Raw genomic sequence first — 16,438 nt, 5'->3', positions numbered from 1 at the left:
TTTAAATGGCCTTACTGTACATGAAATAAAGGAAAAAGGGGGTGAAAATCCAATCTGTACAATTGCTGCAGTATAACAGTTTTCACCAGGAGAAACACTAATTTGTCTTAAAATTCTGAGAAGCAGGAGAACTTCCAGGGGTCCTTTCAGAACTGTTGATGATGATGATGAAGCAAGGACAGATGCCAGCTGATGTTCAGAATCTTTATATGCAGATAGGAACAACCAATTTTACTTTGGTCTTTAAGAAATCAAATCAGTAATGCCCATGGACAAAAGAGACAGTTAACATAGAAAAATAATTTTCCTCCCCCTTTTTAAATTGGAAAGCAACAAAATGCTGGGGAGCTATCTCTGAGGCAAGACAGAAAGCTGCAATACTGCAAGCAGTAGTTCCTTTTCCTGTTGGCATAGACTTTTTTTAAAGAAAAAACAAACCAAACAAACTTTTTATGAGGTGGAAATATTACAGTTTACTACTAAGTTCCATGTGTGATTGTTTATGGGATCTTTTGGACAATTTTCCGTATTTGTATGCAAAAAGAGCCAAGCCCAGTGCTCCAACTATAGAAAGAGCAAAAAGCACATAGAGTGCTATTTCTGCACCTTGGGATGTCAAATCCAATCCCAAAAAGCTCACGCTGTCAGCTGCTCCTGGAGTGGGGTCTGTTGGTGTCACTGAATGGGAAAACAATGAGAAAGGGTTAGTGCAGAGCCTGTTCCATGCAGGGGTGGGCACTGCTGCTCCCTGCCTCCACCAGGCTTTAACTCTGCTCTTCAATACTCTGGCAGGAGCAGGGATTGATACAATTCTAGCTCAGAGTAAAGGCACAGCTGATAGTGCAATTCCTAATGGCCACAGGTGAGTGTTCTCATTCCCAAATCCCCACCTAACACTGGTTGCTTTTCATCATACTGCTTCAGTGGAGAAGACACAAATGACAAAAGAATCGGTATTTCCAAAGCCTTACCCAAAACAAGGATTTGTATAACGTATTCAAATTTTTTTCTAAACAATCTTGTGGGATTATTGCATGTGTGTGGTTTGGAAAACATCTTGGGCAGTTCTGTTGGAGTAAAGTCTAACAGAGTAACTTTTGCTACATTCTTAAGCATGTGTTGAGGTGCTCTTGCACAAGGTTTGGTTGTTAGTCTGGTTTTGCATAGGGAACTGACATTAACTGCAGTCTTTAAAAAAATATTGCAGAAAATGGTGGTGTCTCTAAAAACCTTAGGATTCTGGAACTCTTTTGGGATTAGGATTAGATGCAAACACACAAGCACCATTTCTGCTGCGTCACTTACCTTCTGGCTCCTCTTCCAGACAGGGATGTGGGCCCATGGCTGGATCTGGAAAGCCATTGCAGTTTATGATCTGTGAGTAATACTTGGCTGAGGCCTTAGGGCGCCGTGGCAAGGCTGGGTCTGAGAAATTCACATGGTAGAGCCCAAACTTCTCCTCATAACCTGCTGCCCACTCGAGGTTGTCCATCAGTGTCCACGCAGTGTAGCCCCGCAGGTCGACACCGTCAAGTACTACAGCTGCAGGCAGGAGCAGAGAGGAAAGCAAACAGGTCAGTCAGTGGTCACCCCTCGGCCAGCCAGGGCAGGAAAGTGCTCCAGAGCATCCACACATGGCACACAGGGAAGGTGTTGCCAACAAGCAGGTTCACTCAGTGCCCAGGACTGGACGCTGCTTTTCTCTGCTCCAAAAGTCAAAGCTTTTGTGCAAGAAACAAAGGTTTAGGAATAAAGAAAACCCATCAAAATGCAACCAATGCCTAAACAAGCGTTTGTGGGGCCTTTACAAGGCAGTAAATGCCTGAACACCTGGCTGCTCCCAGCACATCAGAAAAGCAAATTGAAAAAGCTCTTTCCTGAAGTTGTTTTGCCACTGCTGTAACTGAAACCAATTTGGGCATTGGGTTTTTACTGTTGTTTTTTTAAAAATATGCAGTTTTTAGACACAGCAGTAGTCAGACTAGAAGGAGTTTATCAGGTAGTAGTACCTCTCTCAGCAGGTGCAGCAAACCAAGGAACCTGCAGGATACCCCCTTAAACCCAGGGTCTGTTCTCTTCTTTTAGATCATCTTTCCTGGCACATTTGTGACTATCCATGAGCAGTTTTTGGTAAACCCAAAGGCTCTTGGAAGTGGATTCAGTAAGCCCATGTAACTGTGTAACTTGCAAGTGTGATAGCAGTGGTCTTTCAGCTCTTTACAAATTGCTTTATATGCATCACTCTTGTGGCAAAGCCAGTGCTGCTCTCCAGAGCTTTGGATGACCAGATGTCAATATTCACTCTTACCTTTCAGTGCCTCATTAATGTAGGTCCGATAGTAATGCATTCTCCAAGTGTCATTGAATTCAAAGGCTCCCCTTTCTGAGACCCCATTTTCAGTCACATAAATGGGAGGGTTGTTGTACTCTTCCTTTATCCACCTGAGGATCTTCCTGAACCCAAAGGGTGCCACCTTCAGCCAGAGGGACCCGGAGCTCAGCCAGCTGCGGTCGGTCACTGTGGCCACGCCCCTGTGGAGGAGGACACTGCTCAGGGCCAGTCCCATGCCCAGGACTGAGGTGCTGCTGGTGCTCACAAGCCTAAAAAGCCCTTATCATGTTTTCATTTACAATTACACTCTGTGCAAATCAGCCACTGTGGCTGACAATGTGATGTTGGTTCCAAATCTCTGCATGCTACAACGCCGATTCTGCTTTTCAAGGCATAATGCTTGAGCACACAAAATTGCCCTTTACATTACATGCAGAAATGTAATGAGCTGCTGTCCTAGAAGGTTAAACTATAAGGGGCTGGGATGTACCAGCAAAGCAAAGTTATTTCCAATTTAATTATTCCCTGTGGAAACATTTTGGAGAGGAGACAATTTCACCCCCACGTGTGGTCCCACAATTACCTGAATTCTCATTAGAAAAACTAGTAAGCTCCTACTGTTTACTTTTTGAGGTTGAGCAATGAAATTAGTATCTAAATAAAAAATATTGACTTAATCTATACTTAACCATGAAGTGATTGATGTCTTTAGGCTTTGAACTTACATTTATCCAATGCAGTGAGGGACCTAAACCTGTTTAACAGCAAATGGATCAGTATGCATAAACCAGGATAACACCTCACAGTTTAAACTGCAGGTTGGAGGCAGGAAATACGATAAATCCTGTTTATCACCTCATGTCTGTAAGAAAAAGGCTGTTCCTGGACTTTTGTGAAAATAATAGCACCTCAGGTACTGCTTGGTTATATTATCCCTAATATTGGTTTATAACAGCTTAAAACACCTATCTCAGCTTTTTTTGCTATAAATTTACACTTCAGTTAACCCAGGCTCCAGCTGTGCAGATTTTACTTGACCAATAATTTACATTCATCTCTTACCTATCAGAGTCATATGACATAACACCCTTAGGATAGTTTTGGTTGTATGTTAAAACTGTGGTGTAATGATTTAGACCAAAGTAGTCATATGTGCCTTTAATTCTTTGTTTTTCACTCTCAGTAAATTCTGGAAGTCTGCAAGAGAAAACAGAGAATACACTTTGCACACACTCCATGGGTAATGCTGGGATCCCTGGTACCAGCACCACAAGCACAAGGAGAGAAACTGGGAATGGAAAATAAGAAATGTAACTGAGAGGGACAAATGAGTTCAGAACATAGTTTTAAGAAAAGTTAAACAAATTTACCACAGGCATCAGGTAAAGTACTGTGGCTAATGCAGGGCAGGTACTGTGTCACTGAGCTGACAAATTATTACCCCAAAGATATATTAGTCAATTTAGTTTGCAAGAGAGGTAAAGTCAGGGAATCGATAAAGCCCCCTGCCTAGATTGGAACTAAATGATCTTTAAGGTCCCTTCCAACACAAACCATTCTGTGATTCTCTGAAAATACACACTAGAATTTTTCTGTGAGGATACAGTAAGCTTTTTTACAGTAACATTGGAATAGAATCATTGAAATGTATCATTTCTGTAAGAAAAGCATGATTCAGCACAGCCAGTGAAAAAAGCAGGTGTGTGCCTGGGCACTTACCGGGACTTGCTCAGGCCCTGGGCCAGACTTCGTTCCTGAATCGTTCTTTTCATCACTTCACTATAATCACCATTTTTGAAAATGGGGTGAGCAAACCAACCTAGAAAAAACTAAACCAGGAAATAAGGGAGGATAAATCATATATCAAAACTTGGGATTTAGTCATTCCTCTGTTATGTGCTCCTTTATAGGTGATACTTGAATTTACAACAGGCACACACAGAGATACAAAGTGATGCCCATATAACAGCAGTAAATTTAAAAAGATTTTGTCACTGCAACCATATTTTGTCTCATTTCTGTTGCATTCTTGATCAGTCCCCATAAGAGTGGGATTTCCTTGAAGTGATGCCTCTGCCTCACCATTTTACTTCAGTGAGAGGCTGACCTGGGTTCTGGGCATGTCCAGCACCCAAAGTGGGGGTGTCACCTGGAGCAGCAGGGAGAGCCGTGACCAGGGGTCTCTGTACCTGCATGAACCGTCTGGCAGCTTCAACATCCTCCTGGCTGTGTGGGTTGCGTGGTTCTGCCCAGTCAGAGTTGATGGTGATGGAGATGAGCCCTCCCTGCCTGGCCCTGAAGGTCTCGTTGTAGAGGTGCCAGACCTCTGCGTGCGCCTTGATCAGGTTGTGCCCCACCACGTAGGGAGCACGCCCTGGCCGGACCGAGACGCCTGCAGGGACAGGGACAGCATGGACAGGAGATCAGCACCTCCCAGCCCTAGCATGGCTGTTCCCAGGTTAACACAACCCCAGGGCACCCAGAACTGCCCCTGGGAAAGGAGCGAATGTGCAACACCTGGTGCTCCAAGCCCAGCCCTGGGCTGGAATCAGTGCTAGGCAGAGGCAGCTGAGGGAGCAGCTGCCATGGGAAGGCTGTGAGGAGGACCCTGCATTGCCCCCTCCTCCCTCTGGACTGCCAGCCCTGGCAACAGGCTGCTGCTGCCAGTTTGGAAAGCAGAAAGCTGTGTGTTCAGGTTGGCTCACATCCCCTATTTTGGTTCTACCCTGCTGCTGAGCTGGGTCATCCTTCAGCCCTAACACTTCTCCACAGTCCCTGGAGCTGGTCTGGAAATAAGGTCTGCTCTAGGCAGCAAGTGTAATCCAGACTTGGAGGTGACAGGCAGAGTAAAAGAAGGACCTGTTCAGCACACCACAGCAATCTAAACCCCATCTATCCACAGCACACCAGTTTCCTTGTTCTACCTTTGCAAGCCCCAAGGAACTGCTCTGCTGCAGCATAAAACAGTTGTGCTGACAGTGCCATGAGGGCTCTGAGGCTATGCCCAGCAGTCTTACCTGGAGCAGCTGTGCCAACGCCATAGCCAGCATAGGCAGTGTTGTAGGGTTCATTGAGGGTTATCCAAAATTTCACTTTATCCCCCAGCCTCTGGAAAAGGACCTCAGCATATTCCTTAAACCTCTGAACTAGAGTATCATTCTCCCACCCACCAACGTCCTGCAGCGCCTGTGGGAGGTCCCAGTGATAGAGAGTTACCTGTGGAGAAAGACAGGAGAACAAAGGACTCAACCAGCCAATCTCATAGTAACTCAGATTCATTTATCACCACAAATAAACTGTGCTTTGATCTGCAGTTACCTGTTCCTAATGTAGTTTGATGTTGTAGTGACCACTCACGCACTCAATAATTTTTGCCAGTTTCTTTAGGGACTGACTAATGGTAAAGGTGAAGCTTTTACCAAAAACCACCTTGTGACAGCTGGAACTCATCAGTGAAGAACTGCTGCACCTGCACTGACTCTCAGCTGAAGTACAATCCACTAGAACACCTGTCTGGGCTGGTACAGCGGTATGAGGACAGCTCAAAGTCACTCAACAGTGTTGCAAGAGCTGCTTGATGCAGGGGTGAGGTCACTGTCCATTGTATGTGACAAATGACACTGACCAGTGGAGCTTCCTGACTCCCAGGAAAAAAATAAAGTTACATCCATCTCTAAGGAAGGCAAGAAGGCAGATCCTGGGAACTACATTAGTCAAGAAGGCTGACAATAAGTTTACTGCGGTCTTTCTGGGTAGTAATTTCAACACATCCCTACATTCCAAGTTCATTTGCTTATGCAATACCCCATGTTTCTTCACAAAATGAAATTAAAACCCATGAAACACAATTTCTGTGTGAAGGAGGGTATGGATGGAAACATACACATTGCTCTGAACATCAGATTTGGGGTTTGCCATTTTTTAGTAACCTGAAAGTTACTGGGTGTAGTTACCTGAGGCACAATGTTGGCTGCCAGAAGGGCATCGATCAGCCTTTCATAGTAGTTCAGTCCCTTCTCATTGATGTACCTGGTGGTCCCATCTGGAAGAACACGGGACCAGGAGATGGAAAAGCGATAGTGAGACACCTTGAGGCTTTTCAGCATTTCCACATCCTCCTCAATCCTGTGGTAGCTGTCACAAGCTACATCTCCAGTTGCATCGTTGCCGATTCTCAAGGGAGTGTGGGCATATTTGTCCCAAATGCTAAGTCCTTTCCCATCTGCTCTCCATCCTCCCTCAATCTGTAATTGAAAATGCGGGAAGAATTATTAGCAAACCCAAATTTAGGTCTCAGCCTAGCACAGAATTCAGCCTGTTATTCTCTGTGGTGCCGCACAATGAATTAACCGTCCACAGATACTTCAGGAGTCCATCTCAGTTTCCTGACCTGGTAAGCTGCAGTTGCTACACTCCACAAGAAGTTCTCTGGAAACTCTTCATATAAAAATTCATCTTCCTTGGGCAGTGGGATGCCATTATTGCGGATGATTTCAGCATAGTACACAGCAGAGCGCTTTGGCGTCCTCGGCCTGTTGGGGTTGTCAAAATCAATCTGGTGCAATCCAAATCTTGGACCATAACCATCCACCCATTCAAAGTTATCCATCAGAGACCAAGCGTTGTATCCTTTCAGATTAACACCATCTACCTTGTAAGCTGAAAGACCAGAAAAAAACCAGAGGAGCATCAGTGGCATAATCACACATTAAATGAACCCTAAAGAATTCACATGCAAGCACATACAGGCTCCTAATTTCATATAGATGGCACTGGTCAACTAAGATCATTGAGAGAATCTTCATAGAGTCACAGGAAACAAAGTACAGCAAAGGAGATCATAAAATCAAACACTATGTTTATATTGTGTTCAGACTATTCAAAGACTGATATCAACCACTCGTAAAGTACTTTGCAGAGGAATTGAGTAACCAGAAATCTAGAGAGGAGACACACAACACCAACAAAATAAAAGCAAATTCTGGTACCTTTTAAAGCTTCATCAATGTATGTTTTGTAGTAAAGTATCCTGGCATTGTCATCAACATCCGATTTGGCCTTTTTCCCCACACCATTTTCAATTATATATATTGGGGGATTTCCATATTCCTCTTTGATCCAGTTCAGTACTCTCCTCAGACCCCAGGCCACAGGCCGATGGTCAGTGAGAGCTGAGGAAGGCCAGGAGCTGTCAACCGTTACTGAAACTTCCTGGTCATACTCATAAGAGAAGGGCCTCAGACGTGTTGTTGAATGGCTCACAATCTTGGAGGAGTATGTGTTGAAGCAGAAGACGTCTGCCGTGCCCCGTATGTATTCGCGCTCCTCCGCTGTGAAAACCGGCAGGCGCGACGACGGCAGGTTCTGGAGCTCACTCCTGTTCCCAACTTTCCACTTCATGACCTCGGGGTAGTCCCCGTTTTTGAAAATCGGGTGTGTGAACCAACCCACCAAAAACTGCATGTACCTGTCAGCAGCTTCAATGTCCCTGGGGTCGCTTGGTGTCTTTGGCTCAGCCCAGCTAACGAAGGGGCACAGGGCAATGACCCCTCCCTGACTCGCTCTGTATTTGTCATCGTAGGTGTGGTAGACCCTGGCATGAGCTTTCAGTAAGATGTGGGCAACCCTGTAGGGAGCGCTGCCAGGCTCCTTGACATTGGGTGGGAACAGCCCTTCGCCGTAGCCCAGCCGGGCAATGATGTTGGGTTCATTGATGGTAATCCAGAACTTCACCCTGTCCCCAAAGGTCTGGAAAGAGAAGTCTGCATAGCTGTCAAACAGGTCAATCAGCTCGGTGCTCTCCCAGCCACCAATGTCCTGGAGAGCTTGTGGTAGGTCCCAGTGGTAGAGAGTGACAATTGGAGTGATGTTGTTTGCAATCAGTCCATCAATGAGACGGTTGTAGTATGCGACTCCATGGCTGTTGATTGAGTTGTTCCTTCCAGTGGGGAATATTCGAGGCCAGGACAGGGAAAAGCGATAGTTCTTTACCCCTAAGGCTCTCAGCATGTAAATATCTTCCTCCACCTTGTTGTAGCTATCACAAGCTATATCTCCAGTTTCGTTGTTGTTTACATTCCCTGGGACATGGGTGAAGTTATCCCAAATGCTGGGTCCTTTGCCATCAGCATCCCAACCTCCCTCTATCTGGTAGGCAGAGGAAGACACACCCCACGTAAAATCCTCTGGGAAGGTCCCATAAAAATACATGTCTCTTTCAAAGGCAGTCTGGGATGAAAACTTCTGCCAGACAACCTTTGCCCTGGAGGGAACTTCTGATGCTGGTAAACTTGGCAGCTTTGATGGCAAAGGTCGGTCAAATACCACTGGTGCAGATCTGCTCAAGGCTTGAGATGGAAAACCATTTTTTTCAATAACACTGGAATAGAAGTAAGCAGATGCCTTGGGAGTCCTTGGTCTGTTGCTATCTTCAAAGTTCACGTGATGCAGCCCAAATTTTAGGCTGTATCCTGCTGGGCCTTCAAAGCCATCAAGCAGGGATCGAGCAATGTAGGACCGGACATCAACGGCATCCAGTTTCACCGCTGCCACAGAAACAAAGCACTGTTAATTACCCACCTGAATAGTTCCTGAACACAGCTCAGCACTACAGAAGCACCACAGCCAAGGATAGGTGTGACAAGCCAAGCACTTACAAATGGTTTTAAAGGCTAAAACAACTTCCTAACAATTAGGAGTATCTGGTAGGAAAAGCAGCCAGCACAGTAATAGGAGCTGGTGAAATGCTTAGTGATAGAAATGTGTGAGAAAAGAAGTATTTGTCAAGAGGTATCTGAGGACAGGACACTTGTGCCACTGGTATCCCTTCCCCTTTGTTCTTGTTTTCAAGCAGATTTCATCAATTTAGGTGTATGGTTCACTTTTAGATTTAACACAGTAATTAAACTGAAAGATTGATTTTGAATCAGGTATTTAGCGCTTGCCTATATTCCCTGAGCACAGAGAGCTTCTTTTAGCTGAACTGTGTACCCAATACCAGCAGAGGCAAGTCTAGCATCCCTCCTCACATTGCTTACAAAAAAGCACTAAATCTCTCTTATTCAAAAAAAGTTCACTCCCATGTGCAGTCCATCCTCTTTACTTCTGCTGAGGCCTAAGAGCAACACTAAATTGTGTTTTCTGTAGCTCTTTCAGCACTTCTAGCACTATGTTGAGATCTAGGTCAAGCAGATCAAATGCTGTACGCACTGATCACCAACATATTTAATACAGCATATTTAATGTTTTCCTGACAGTATTGTTTAGTCTATCTAGAGAGCATCAGTCAAATCTCTATTTGAAATCTCAGCTCTTTATGTTAGTCCAGAACTTGCCACTATTTTTATGTCAAAAGGTACACATCTTGCAACGATATAAGCATAACTTGAACATTCTACAAGCATAACCTAAACATTCTCAAAAGGATTGAGGTAGAAATGTTAGGAAGTTATTTCCAGTCTGAAGTGGTTACTGCCATGTAGGTCTGATTAACTGGTAAAGGCAGCTCAGCTCCAATTTATGAGAGGTCTACAGGCAAAAGCCTTTAGGCCAGTCATCTTCAGGAGAACTGGAGTGTATGAACAGTATCCTCAAAGAGAGACTGACCTTAGGGTCCAGGCTACATTATTCCATACATTAAAAAAATGCATTCCAATATCTAAAGAGAATGGAGAGCTCCATATCTGGACACCAGACAGGCTTAAGAATATAGAATCATACTCATTACCTACACAGCAGAAGGCTGACCTCACATCACTGTGCAAGTGGTGACGTCTTAAAGTTAACCACCATGGAAGGGCTAGAATAACCACCTGCCATGATTTAAAAAAAAATAAAATAATCTGGTTTCTCCATACCTTTCAGGGCTTCATCGATGTAGCGTTGGAAATAATCCACTCGCAGAGTGTCATTGAGGAGATCCCCAGCATCTCCTGTGGGCACGCCATTCCCTGCTATGTATATTGGGATCTTTGACCCTGTGTATTCCTGGGATACAAACTTCAGCAGCCTTCTTAATCCCCAAGGGACCACATGGATCCAAGAAGAGGCAGCCTGTGGCCAGGAAGGATCTACATGCAAGGAGAAGTTCCCAATGCTCTCGTAGCCTGGTGTGCATATCCCGTTAGTGCCAGCACTGACCAGGCGGGAAGTGTAATGGGAAAGGCCAAAGAAATCTGCAGTCCCTTTCACCAAGGACTTCTCCTCCTCTGTAAACACAGGCAGCTGTGCAATTGTTGTGGAGCACTGCTGGTTCACTTCCTGGATCTGAGCCTTCAGGACATCTGGGTAATCACCATTAACAAATATGGGGTGAGCAAACCAGCCAAGCATGAACTGCAGGTATCTCTCAGATGCCCTCACGTCCTCGGAGCTGCCTGGAGTTTTGGGTTCAGCCCAGTCCGAGTTCAGCACCAGCCCCACCTTTCCCAGTTGCTGAGAACGGTATTTGTCATTATACAGGTGCCAGACCTTGGCATGAGCCTTGAGAATTGTGTGAGCAACCTGGGAAGCAGAAAGCAGAGCAAAATGTGTCACACTGCATTGCACAAAAACTCTTAAGCATTGGGTTTATCTATTGCCATGTGAAAATGTCCTCTCCATCCAAAACAAAACACCTTGACAAAACTAATGATAGACAAGGGAGTGTAGTAAGTTTTGGAATAAGCAAAAGAATCTGACTATCCATTCACATCAGCTTTCAGAATAGAAAAATAAAATAACATCTGACCTCTGTTAACAAACCCATTTTTAACAAGTATCATAAATCCAGCAACCAAATAATTGTCTCAGAGGCAACATAAGGTTTCAACATAGTTAAAGCACAGAACCATCATGGAAAACAACCCAACAAGAGTAGCTGCAGGATCCTAATTATTCCTGCGCCCCTACCGTGTAAGATGCTGCTCCTGGGTCAGTGATTCCTGGAGGATGCTCTCCGGTGCCATAGCCAGCGTAGCTGATAACCCAGGGCTCGTGGAACGTTATCCAGAGCTTGACCCGATCCCCAAAGGTGGAAAAGCAGAAGTCTGCATAGCTCACAAAAGCATCGATGATGCTTTCATTCTGCCAGCCACCAAGAGCCTGCAGAGCCTGGGGCAGGTCCCAGTGGAACAGAGTCACCATGGGCTCAATGTTAGAGTCTACCAAGTGGTCAATTAAGTTGTTGTAATAATCAACACCCTTGGAATTGATGGTCTTGTTGGTGCCAGCAGGGAAAATTCTAGACCAGGATAGAGAAAATTTGTACAGCTGGGGGCGAAGACCCCTAAGCAGGTAAATGTCATAGCTGGTTTTATAGTAGCTGTCACATGCCACATCTGCTGTTTGGTTCATTTGGACATGGCCCCCTTGCCCAAACTGGTCCCAAATGCTCTCTCCTTTCCCATCCTCTGCCCAAGCTCCTTCAATGTTAAAGGCACCTGTGGATATGCCCCAGAGGAACCCACTTGGGAAAACATCTTGCAGGAAAGAATCCCTCTCTGATTCAGACTGTTCAGCAAACATTTCCCAGACTGTTTGATACGAGGATCGAGGAGCAAGAACAGCATCTGGCTTTTCCGGTAGAGTATTTGTTTCACTGGAAATATAATAAATAGAAGTTAAAATCTCCAAGGTGGATGTCAGTGCCATAAAACTTGCAAACACGGAGTATAAAGGAAGTTTGCTTCCCACTGAGGTCACATAAGCCATATATAGTTCCTCTGACATCTGACCAATCTACTGTCTCCCAGCTGGGACATGAAGGTGGAGGGCAGTGGGTAACTGCAGAACAGCTCTTTGCATGTAGAGTCTCATCAGCCATTAGTTAGGTCAGAGGTGCAAACAAAATCCTTGCAGTGAGCAGCAATTTTCCATGCTACAACTGCTTCATGAGTTTCCTTCCATTGTAATCCTTAGCACCTCCTTGCACCATGACATCTCCCACTTTTCCATAAGCTCAAGTGGCTTCTCCCCTAGGAGAGCCTCTATTGGATTTGTTTATTTATAACCATTTTGCTCTTGAAAAAACCAGAAGGCTTGAAAAATGTACTTGTTACTACTGGCTTGAAGGTGCAATTTGGGTAACCAAGGATGAGAGAGTGGAAGAGGATTACATTATAGGATTAGCAGCAGGATAGAGGATTGCAAGTAATTGGAAGAGACTGGGCTCAGCAGAAAACCAGCCCTTTGCAGCCCTTTCAGCAACTAACAGCAGACTTTACCACTAAAACATCTTGTCTCAGCCTGCACATAGGTTTGTAGAGGAAGCTGTTTTATTACTGTATCCTATTATAGTAATGTATGGTGTTACAGCATTTTTATGGTACCTTAAAACATGAGGCAAGTAGTCCAAGAATTCATGAACGTCACACCCAATCATACGTGCTTCTTCTTTATTAATAGCTGCAAACAAACAAATGGTAAGTGATGGATATAGTCTTAGATGCCATGGACTGCATGACACTACTTGTAACAAACAATTATATCTTGAAAGAAATTTTTCCTAATATCCAACCTAAACTTCCCCTTCTTCAATTTGAGGCTGATGAAAAGGATGAAAAGATTTGGAAAAGATTTCCTGCTTCCCCTCCCTCAACACTCACCATCCACCCTTAATTTTCCAAAAATACTATGAAAAACTGTTATTTCATCTAATAGCAGCAGCCTAGATTGGATGATTTTCAATTTCCTCTACAAGTTATCATGCAGAGCTTAACTAAAAAACTCTTCAAATATCACTCACCTGTGGCAATAGCAGCTACTGGTATGAAAGGATGCTCTTCCATGTCTCTTCCACAGTCAAGGACCTTTAAACTAAAAACCAAGATGTCTTTGTCCTTCCAGACACTCTGCAAAGCAGAAATCAGGGGAGTAGTATGAAAAGAAGCATCAGCCAGCTAGTAAAACCATATTCTTGGCATTTTTTGCATTTTACATGGGCAGCTCCTTATCCTGCTACCCAGATGCTGGATGACTCTTTGCTTATGAATTTTAAGAATGCAGTGCACTGCCAGAGATTTAATATAGGTTATAATAGGTACCAGCACTATCATCGCTGATGTTGGTGCTGCCAGGAGATCTGATCCTTTAATAAACTCCCCCTCAGTAACATTTCTGGCACCTGATGATGATTTCTACCCCTGCTGATGAGGAATGTGAAGTTTGGTAGCACTGCTGTAGAGCTCATGCTAGAGTTTAGTATCTTTCAGTACTTAGGTATTGGCCTAACAGCTTAGCTATCAAACACTTAGCATGTGAGAGAGGTTTTTCAGTCCCAAACAAAATAATTTTGCCATTCCAATTGTTAATGCATCAATAATAAGCATTGGCCAAAACGATGCTTTCCAGCATTTTCCAATAACAGTTTTTAAGTCAGAATAACAACAGAGAAATGAGCACTTTGCAGATGCTTCCTAATGTAGCTGCTGCCTGAGCTTTCACAGAAAATCAGAACTCTTTAGACATGCATCACAGCACATGAAATTCTGCTCCTATTTATGGTCTGTTGTTTGCTGCTGTAATTTTAACCCTGTGCATAACTTTACCTGGAATTCACTCATTTTCTTGTAAAAATCTGTTTCATTTCCACAATGGTACTGAAGGTTAAGAGACACAAAGTCTACTGAATCCTGGAAAAAAGAAGAGGAAAATAATCATGCTGGCGAAAAATGGGATTTTTTTAAAGTGTTACATTAAAAATACATAAAATTGTGTAAGGTTTGATAAAGACATATTGCTGGAGTAAGAAGCCATACAACTGTATGGGAGCACTGGACAATACAGAGAGCACAAACTGGGTACTGTATGGGAAGATGTGCTTTGTATGTCTCCTAAACAAAATACAACTTAAACAACTACATTAAATTCTATTTTATGAATTTAAATTTAATGATTTACAGGTAATTGCTTTATGTCTGTTTATGATTTATCAGAGAAACCTTTATAACTATGTGGTTCAGGTATATAACTTTATATAACCCTTGGCTGAAAGTCCACTTCAGAAATCTTTAGTCATTCCATAGCACAAGTATGAAATGATTAAATTATCCCACTAGCAGCCATCAACCTCAAGGGAACAGATGGCACTCTCTTGTTAAACCAGCTGATGAAGTTGGAATAAAACTGATAAGCTTTTAATTTGTTTTTCAGTCCAAGGTTCTCTTCTATTCAGTCAGCTCATCTTTGCTCTCCCTACAAACCACACCTTGCTTAAATCCTACAACATTGCTTGACCTGGCTCTAAGTTTTGAAGGATAATGAATACAGCAAAAAACCCTGCACTGTCATGTGTACGTTACAACCTACATCAACATCCTCTGGGTGAGGACAGCTATGAACAGGGAACTGGATCTTTAAGAAAGAATGCCATTGCTTTTGTAGAGATTACATTCTCCTTGTGTTGTGCCATCCTTGTGCAACTACATCACTTTTAGCACAGCTCAGTCTAGGTTTTACCACAATCAGCAGATATTTTAAATAGCAGCTAATTAGAATAATGTATCCATATCTTTGGGGTGCACTAAGTACACCTGCAAAGAAAATGGTAACAGGTACACTTTCTAGGGACACTTTGTCATTTAGCAAGTACATTGCTAACATTGCCAATTATGAGAACAAATTTGTCTCCATGTAGCTTAATCACTGCCTACCAGTCAAGAAAGGATACTGAAACAATTTTTAAATCAGTGGTTTCACATAATCAGACTAATCAAATAATTAAAGCTTACAAACTGGTCAACCTGCTAAAATCTTATTTAACTTGCAACAAGTCATTTGATCCCATACATAAAACCAAAGCTAAATCAAGGCAAATTTATATAATTTTGGAAATACTTCCTTAATGAGGAAATATTATGAGCTACCTGAAGAGAAACTGAAAGCAATTCTGATGAAGCACCGCCCAAGACATCATCCATTTCCAAAACAATGGACAGCTTTCCACCTTGAGAAAGAAAGAGGCAGTCTGTTGATAACATATTAAGGACAAATAAAAATTTCAGTTTACTGCAGTTATTTTAAAACCAGTTTTAAATTGTTGAAGCTGTGGAACACCAGGCACTGCTCCAGGTAGCTGATTTCAGGATACCCTTTGTGATTTCAATGGAGAGCTGAAGAAGGTAGAAATTCAAAGGCACCATTCAAAGAGCCTCTGTAAATAAAATGCCCTTCTACTCCCTGCATAAGTAATGTCTTCACTAATTTTCATGCCTTTGTGATGGTTCTACAATTTTATTTTTTTTTTAATCCATTCTGTGCTGAATGTTTTTGAGATGTTGGAGTGACAGGAACTTGGAGGGACAGGAGATGCAGGAGGGGATCTGGGCAACTTCTAAGGGCTATCACCAGATAGTGTGAATTTTACAACAAAGTATTCCTGACAAATGCAAGAATTAATTAACTAATTAAAATTTTGGGAAAAGAAATAGTGACTCAGCGGCTCTACTGGCTGTCTGTCTGGGACAGATAAGACCAAAGAAGACAGACTCAAGGAGGTATCTGCTTGGAAAATCCCAGCTATCCACCATGGAAGAGGTGTCATTCTGTTGCTCTGTGTAACACAGGTAGATCTGGGATTTAATTACTGCAAACCCCAGTGGCTGCAATGAGGAAAGTCAAACAAAGGGCATTGCAGACTTCCTCACAGTTATTATCACATAGGAGACTTCCTGTGCCTTGTATCTTCACGGTTTCAGGTACCTTTCAGAAAGGTTTTAGTCTTTCCTCTGTGGGTCAGGAAGAGGCACACAAAAATATCCACATAGAGACTGCACGTAGCAGTTGTCATTTAATGCAATCACAAAATATTTGTGAGCCACACTGAAAAACCCTACTCTCCTTACCTGCTGGTGAGACTTTCTCATGGAGCATGGAGAAAAATCCTTTGTGAGCAGCAGCCACGGCCTGGACTCGCTCCTGGGGCTCAGTGTAGGGCAGGCTTTGAAGGACCTCTGGCAGGTCACTGAAGGAGACCCACACATCCACCAGGTCCCCGAAGGCACGTAAGCTGAAATCAGCATACTCCACAAAAAGCTCAGGAAAAGCCCTGGCTGTGCTCTGGCCGGGGACGGGCCCGCGGTGCAGCAGCAGCACGGCTCTGAGCCCCGCGGCCGCCCCGGGCTGCAGCAG

General features: G+C 43.6%; 1 protein-coding gene across 1 annotated transcript; it reads right to left on the bottom strand.

Annotated features, from left to right (window-relative positions):
• Window positions 1-370: 370 nt before the first annotated feature.
• LCT (lactase) lies at window positions 371-15,228 on the bottom strand. Its single transcript, XM_031057033.1, has 16 exons — window positions 15,175-15,228; window positions 13,858-13,941; window positions 13,056-13,161; window positions 12,640-12,715; window positions 11,222-11,909; window positions 10,189-10,834; window positions 7,321-8,877; window positions 6,723-6,991; window positions 6,286-6,576; window positions 5,350-5,548; window positions 4,522-4,724; window positions 4,052-4,161; window positions 3,395-3,529; window positions 2,309-2,532; window positions 1,306-1,542; window positions 371-678 (listed from the first exon to the last, which is right to left on the bottom strand). Exons 1-16 carry the CDS (start codon window positions 15,226-15,228, stop codon window positions 467-469), a joined length of 5,091 nt encoding a protein of 1,696 aa, XP_030912893.1. The 3' UTR covers window positions 371-466.
• Window positions 15,229-16,438: the final 1,210 nt, after the last annotated feature.

The sequence above is a fragment of the Geospiza fortis genome, unplaced genomic scaffold, assembly GCF_000277835.1.
Source record: "Geospiza fortis unplaced genomic scaffold, GeoFor_1.0 scaffold112, whole genome shotgun sequence".
Taxonomy (NCBI): domain Eukaryota; kingdom Metazoa; phylum Chordata; class Aves; order Passeriformes; family Thraupidae; genus Geospiza; species Geospiza fortis.
This window is presented reverse-complemented; position numbering and strand designations above follow the sequence as displayed.